This window comes from Morone saxatilis, unplaced genomic scaffold (genome assembly GCF_004916995.1).
Source record: "Morone saxatilis isolate NCDOM2014 unplaced genomic scaffold, NCSU_SB_2.0 Contig22, whole genome shotgun sequence".
Classification (NCBI taxonomy): Eukaryota; Metazoa; Chordata; class Actinopteri; family Moronidae; genus Morone; species Morone saxatilis.
In genome coordinates this window covers 590,465-597,634 of record NW_023339785.1, presented here as the reverse complement: position 1 = coordinate 597,634, position 7,170 = coordinate 590,465, and the positions used below count along the sequence as shown (strand labels likewise).

The window sequence follows — 7,170 nt, the reverse complement described above, 5'->3', positions numbered from 1 at the left end:
CACACACACACACACAAATCTAAACACATCTTTGCTGTGTGACACTCATAATCCTCCCGGTAAGCGCAGGATTCTAGATCAGAGGCCGTTTGCTGCGCTGGCACTAATTGTTTTAATTTTAGAGGCAGAGGAATTACATGAAATGACAGCATTTTGCTCTCATTTATGTGTTAGATATTGGTCGGAACCTGGAGCCGACAGAGGCGACGGGACAGACAGGCCCCGAAGAGCAAAGATCGGGAGTCAAGATCTTCTTAAGTGAAAGAAAAGAGGCTTTTTCTGCAAACATGCAAGCTACATTTGTCATTGGCGGTGGGTGGGGTAGAGGGTGGGTGGGGGGCGGGGGTTAGGAGCTAGGCTTTGAGGGGAAGAAGCAAGAGCAGAGAAAGGACCCATCTGTTCCCATAGTGGCAGATAAAGAGAGAGTGAGGACGGATGCAAAGGAGGAGGAGGAGGAAGGTAAGCATGAAAACATCTTTCTGTTTTGTTTGCGCTGAAGTTTTAACTCGTCTGAAGGTTGCAGTTTGTCTGCTGGATCTGGAGTTGGAGTGTTTGGCATTTTATGTGGGTTTATCTTAAGTTGCAGTGAAAGGTGTTAGATGTTGGAGGCCAGTTCCAGATGGTAACAATATTGAATGTGTCAAGACCTATAATGAGAATTACTGTACAGCTGTGATCAGTGATACAGTGACTGTATAGCTATTCAGTTCAAGTTTCAGAATCTGTGCAGGGCAGCAAGGATTTTAGACACCCCCTAATTTTACCAAAAATAAGTTGAAAATAATTCAGTTAATTGTTAAATTATATTGTCGGCACATTTCACTTTGCATGAAAATCCTTTAGATTTAGCTGAGCTAGCTGCCAAGATTTTAATTCTGGTGTGGAAATTCTGAGTCATTTTAATTGAATTCTCTTGCCCTGAAACTAGTAAAATTTTAAGATGTAAAGAAAATTCAGGAATCAACCTATGAAGGTTGGGATCTCATGAGGTCTGCAGTGTCCTCAAGATGCAGCCATGAATGTGCGATTTCTAATCTTTATCACAGTTGAAATACATTTTCTAAACACTGACTGAGTGCATTCTCAGTTCACTCTGGTTAACATGTGTCTATAAAAAAAAAGCTGCAAATCATGTCTACTAAAAAATAAAAATGAAAATAATAATACATTTGGGAACTTTCTGGAAAATTATTTCTACAATTTTCATTTTCATTAATGGGAAGTCCAAAAGGAAAACACACACAAAAAAAGTGAAATGATGCAAAGTCACAAATTGGAAAAAGAAAGTACACGCCAACATTAGACAATGTCACAAACATTTTTGTTTTAATTTCTTTATCTGTAACTAATTTTTAAAGCAGCACTAAACCATATTCTGACTGTGTGTAATGTGAAAGGGGTTTTTTATGGTGATGAGTCCACAGAGGATATGGAGAACATTTTAGCTTCTTTCAGCTGATTGTTCTGGTTTTATGGCCCACAACTTTACTGTTTTGCTCTCAAGCTGATAAACTGACAATATGCTACTAGCACTAAACAGCAGACAGACAAAGTTAGTGGCTAGGTGGTGAAAAAAATGGAACAGCTAACAGTCAGATGTTTTCTCAGGGGTTGGTGGAGACCAAAAACAGAGCTAAAAGATGAGTGAATATTGGACTTGAATTTGTCAAGTCGTCAGAAACATTTGCATTTTTTGCGAGTTCAGTTGGTCACAGTAGTTTCTCCTTTGTGCTTCTAAGGGAAGGTTGAGGCGAGGGGTATTCAGTTTATTGATATCTGCAACTATACCATGCCACCAAATTCTAAAAACTGGACCTTTAACTTTCAAAAAGGGTTACTATAATACATCTCAAAAACCAAAAAAGTTGTAAGTGACAGAAGCTCACGAACAATTAGTACGGGGTCATGGCCAACTAGACAACCTAGGTGTGTATTATGATAAAAAATCTGTTTATGCTAGTTTTTAACTAAAGAAATATGGTATAATCTAAAAATGTATTTCACAATATTAGGTTAATATGACCTTTGATTTAAGAGATAATGTTTGTTGGTTCTTAACAGGCGTTTGCCCTCTCCTCTTTTTGCTGCTTTAATCTCATTACTTTAACACTATTCTCCTCCTCCATTCATCCTTTCTTCTCTGCCCCCCATGCTTTAACTGAAATGGTATACCCTCTAACTTAATTAAATGAAGCATCTTCTGACACAGACACACACACTCACATCTACCACTGTCCTGTACAGCAGTTAAGGTGCCCTCCCCTCTGTGTTTTATGGTAATTTTCCTCCATCTTCTGATTGCATCTGGTATATCATCTCCCCAGTGGGAATACAGTATGGATGTTTCCCGTCAACTTCATTCACTGACTCCTTTAACTCATTCATGCTGTCGTGACATTGGATGTCACAGTGTTTTTCCCGATTGTGCAGCGAGAGAATTAAGTCATTGACCAGGAATAATTTAAGCATAAAAAGCCAAAGCAGGTGAGGCATTTATTATTACATGTTAGTGCCTTCTTTCTTCTCCAATGTTAGTGAAGACACTGGAGAACCTACTAAAAAGAGCATCCTCTGCATTTTTATATGTGATGGAGGGATGTTAATGTCTTAAGAGAGCGTTCAATGGTGTTCTTAGACCTTCCATCTCTGTGGTTAAGATTTGGTTGAGTTTACCTAAAACCAGTTTGTCTAGGCAACTATAAGCAACTCTTATAATGCTTGTGTCAGCATGTTAACGCATTAGTAATGATAATAATAACATTGCAATGTTTAACAGGTAGGATATAATGTATTTACAAGGGTTGAGCGAGTACCTGGCTGAAATGAATAGAGACGATGTAAGAGTACGAGTATCCTTAGAATCAAATGTGTCAATATCTGTTCTCATAAATATAGCAACTGCACAGTAAAGCGCTTCAATATCCATGTTCTAACAAACAATAAATAGCAACTGTTTTTTAAAATTATATTTATATATAAAATAATTGTAATAGTTCCCTTATTCTTGCTTTGAGGCTAAATTCTGAAGCTCTTCTGTAAATCGTTATAAATATAAATATAGAAACTTCTGAACAACCCATATCAATTTCAGGCTTAAATTAACAACAGCTGGTACCACAACCACAGTGCATCTCAAGACAGTTAGAAAGCCTTGTTTCTGGGAAATGAGTTTTATTTTTTGTCTAAAAAGAAAAGCAATCTTGTCGAGTCAATGTGTTGCATTAGAAAAGTAACCTGGTTTTAAGAAGATAATATATCTAACAGTGTCTTAATAAGATATTACAGCTAATATTGAGCTCAATTGAACCAGTAACCAGTTCCAACAATGGTTTGCATAATATCCCAGAGGATTATTTTCCTGGTTTTAAGAGGAAGACTACTCGTACCACTTCTCAGTTTAAGAGAGAGTAGTTTTGTCCCAGTGTTGGGAATGAAGCAGCTGTTTAGTTTTTCATTGTTTTTTTTATTTAAAAAATGGTAAAACAAACCAAAAAATATGGTGGAAATTCTTAAATTCAGCTCAATAAAGTGACCAAAATGCTTATTTTAATCAAATCTATCTTAAAGAACTGAGATTTCATAGCTTTTAAGAAGCACTACTTGCTTACATTCTAGTTTCTAGTTTTAAGTTCCATTACAGTCTTCCAGTGCCTTAGATTGTTATGCTACTTCTAAGAATTCTAGCCAAGCAATCAACATAGGAAAACTGTATTATATTTAAGAGTATTTAGCTCAGATGTAGAGCAGGTCTTCCACTAATTTGAAGGACGTTGGTTCAATTCCCAGCCCCTGCTGCATGTCGAAGTATCCTTGAGCAAGATACTGAAGCTGAAATTGCTCCTGATGCTGTGCATTGGTCTCTGAATGTGAATTAATGAGTTAGTTTCTCTTCAATGGGCTTTTCTAACACTGGGTGAATGAGCTTCTAGAAGGGCTGTTTCTGCATTGTATGTGCGACTGCTGAAAAAGGTTGGACTAATATTTTTACTTTTACCAAGACAGAACAGTATTAAAGCAATAACAGTGGATATATTTCACACAGTGCCAACCCTGTTTGTGTATTTGATTATTATGAATGTACGAACTGTTTCATAAGCTTACCAAATTGAATTAAAATAGCAAAATTGTTATAACAGTATTTTTTGTATTTCTGTCAATACTTTCTGCTTCTTTTTTTTCTGCTTTTTTTTTTTCTTTGCTGTTTCCAAATTTCAATTTTCATTGCATTTTTTGTTGCCACTCCAGGGTCCGAATATCCTCTCTGACACCGATGGATTTACATCATTGAAGATTTCTCTCAAGTGAATATTTTGCATAAAACATGCAGACAAGATGAAGATGTGTCTTATTTTTCTGTGCCTGAGCACTGGATGGATGCAAACAGCATCCACTGCTGACGTAACTCCCACACCCTCCTCTGCACCGGTGACACCCACTGAAGATGAGAGCACCCAGCTGGTGGTAAAATAAACAGCATGAACATTTATAAGGAAGGCAGGAAGAAGGGAATGCAAATTTTTTAAATACATCAGTTAGAGTGATCTGTGAATGAACATGTGTATATGAGCTCATTTGAAGAAGACATACATAAACACTAGGGATGCAATGGTATGAGATTTTCACGGTACGATAACCATCTCAGAAATGTTTAACGGCATACAGTATTACACAATTCTATTTTCATCATCAGTCATAATAACCCTTCAACCCCTAAATGAATGATGGTTGGTTAAACAAACACTTTAACATTACTGCAGTATAGTTTGAGTTCATAGATAAGCAAATATATACTGAATGATAGCCATCAATTTACATACCACAGTATGTATGTACCTGCTGTCTGCTAATTATCACTCGCTGGAGGGATGCAAGATGTACAGTAGGGTGACTATTATATGGGACATTGAGCCTGGACTTTGAGTTTGGGTCTCAGTCCAACTCACATGATGATGATGTTATGAATCTGAAGTGCTTGACTGGCTGAGACAATACAAGCTTCCAGCATCAAAGACTTACATCAAAGAGTAACCTAAACATAACCAAAACAAACACATTGGTTCAGTATGAAGATTTTGCATTTCAGCATGTATTTTGTCATGGTTGCCAACTGTATTTACTCCACTATCTGCTCTATCTCTGACTATCTGCTCTTCTTTCCTCATAGGATTGGCTGATGAAGTATGGCTACCTCCCAACCTCAGACCCCTCCACTGGTCAGTTACAGGCCTGGACAGCTGTCACTGATGCTGTGAGGGCCATGCAGAGGTTTGGAGGCCTCAAAGACACTGGGGTTGTAGGTGAGGATTGCTGTAAAACTCAACAAACCAATGTTTAGGCTACTCCTTCTCGAATCTGGTATTCTATATGTGACTCCTTGGGTTTCCTCTGGTTCCTCTGTGCTTTGGTGTGTTCAGATGAGGAGACAATGGCACTGATGAACAATCCGCGCTGCTCCCTTCCTGACCAAGACGAACCATCCAGATTACTAATCAACCAGGAAGGGAGAAACATGAGGAAGCGGAGGAGAAGGGCTATCTCCATGTGGACACGCAGGAACATTAACTGGAGGTCGGATAAGATTCTATTTTATATAATCTACACCAGATTATGGTCTGGTAAACTGGACCAAACATGAGTAATTTCTGTTTCTAATTAGGATGTGAACTTTACAGACCCACATTTATTTGCCTCAAGTCATCTGTAACTTGGTCTTTCCCTCGGACTCTCTCTTATACAAATGCGCTCTGTTACATTCTTAGGTTGCGTTCGTACCCCTCCTCTTCCCGTCTGTCTCGGGAAACCATTCGCTCATTGGTCTTTTATGCTTTAAGAGTGTGGGCAGAGCCAACACCCCTGGAGTTCCATGAGGTTGGTACATTTGTCTGATGCTGCATTAATGACATATGGAAAAGTTGGAAGATACATCACATTCTCACTCCCAAATCGCCAAATACTACCCTTGAGCAGGGGCCTTACGCTTCAAAATATGACTCTGTAGGTAGCCCTCAGTGTCATTTCAGGACATGCAGTGATCCATGGTCAAATTAGCAATAATAAATACGCAACGTCCAATTAGACTTTCAAAATGTGTGGTTAAAATTCTCAAAGTGTTGCAGTTTAGTTTAGCCACAAAAACTGCTTGGAAAAGATTGTAAGTCACGTTACGTACCTGATGTAACTTAAGTATGTTCATGTAAGAAATTGCTTACTTTTGGTTTCATATGCGGACTTTCTCACTTTTTATACAATGTCACCTGAAACCAGAAATGACCTAGAGGGGCACTTATAGCGTCCAATTTTGAAGTCAAGCAACAATATTTGACGACTTGGCAGTGAGACTTGGCAGTGAGACTTGGCAGTGAGACCGGGTAAGAGTTGCCTAGAAGGCTGGTGGAAAGCCATGTTGGGACAGCAGCTGGGCACAACTACCCATGCCTAATCCCCAACAAGCCTCTCCTCTATTGCCCTCTGTTTTTAGGTGAGCAGTCCAGAGGCAGCAGACCTACAGGTAGACTTCCTCCATGGTTACCATGGTGATGGCTATCCCTTCGATGGGGTAGGCGGTGCAGTCGGCCATGCTTTTTTCCCATCAGACCCTGACCGGGCAGGAGGAGTTCATTTGGACGCAGAGGAGGATTGGGCTTTCAGACAACCAGGTGGAACAATGTTACAGTTCATCTTCTAATAATATCACATCTTTATTTCACAGTGACGCCCCAGCACTTAACAGATTCTGCTCGTAATTGTTGCCACATTGACAGGATGCACTTTGATATTTAGTATATAAACTAACAATAGAAAAAAATTAACAATTCAACTTTTTTAACAAATCATTCTATAACTTAAAAGCCCGATTCTCCATCATGTCTCACAACAGTAGTACCGCCAATGCTCTTGATTCTGTCAGGCCAAAATGTCCTCTTGACCAGTGGTTCCCAACCCCTTTAGTAAACTGACGACCCCTGAGTGATTTTATGATTGTGATTTTTTTAACTACTTCTCTTGACCAACACTTCATGAGGTATCTTGAAAAGTAATGACTGGATTTGGTTTAAACTTGCTTCATCATCATTATCACCATCAGTCACTACTATTAGTGTAGTTGTTGCTACTGTTGTTGCTGTGCACCTTTGTCTCTGTCTCTGGTCCTTCTGTCTTTACCCCATTCTC

At 38.9% G+C, this 7,170-nt stretch overlaps 1 protein-coding gene across 1 annotated transcript in view; it reads left to right on the top strand.

Annotated features, from left to right (window-relative positions):
* Window positions 1–342: 342 nt before the first annotated feature.
* Window positions 343–7,170, top strand: part of mmp17b (matrix metallopeptidase 17b) — an 11,388-nt gene continuing 4,560 nt past the window's right edge. The window contains exons 1-6 of the mRNA XM_035669736.1: window positions 343–459; window positions 4,246–4,461; window positions 5,165–5,297; window positions 5,415–5,568; window positions 5,760–5,868; window positions 6,479–6,682. Coding sequence (XP_035525629.1) covers window positions 4,333–4,461; window positions 5,165–5,297; window positions 5,415–5,568; window positions 5,760–5,868; window positions 6,479–6,682 — 729 coding nt within the window. The 5' untranslated portion in view covers window positions 343–459; window positions 4,246–4,332. The remainder of the gene's footprint in view (window positions 460–4,245; window positions 4,462–5,164; window positions 5,298–5,414; window positions 5,569–5,759; window positions 5,869–6,478; window positions 6,683–7,170) is intronic.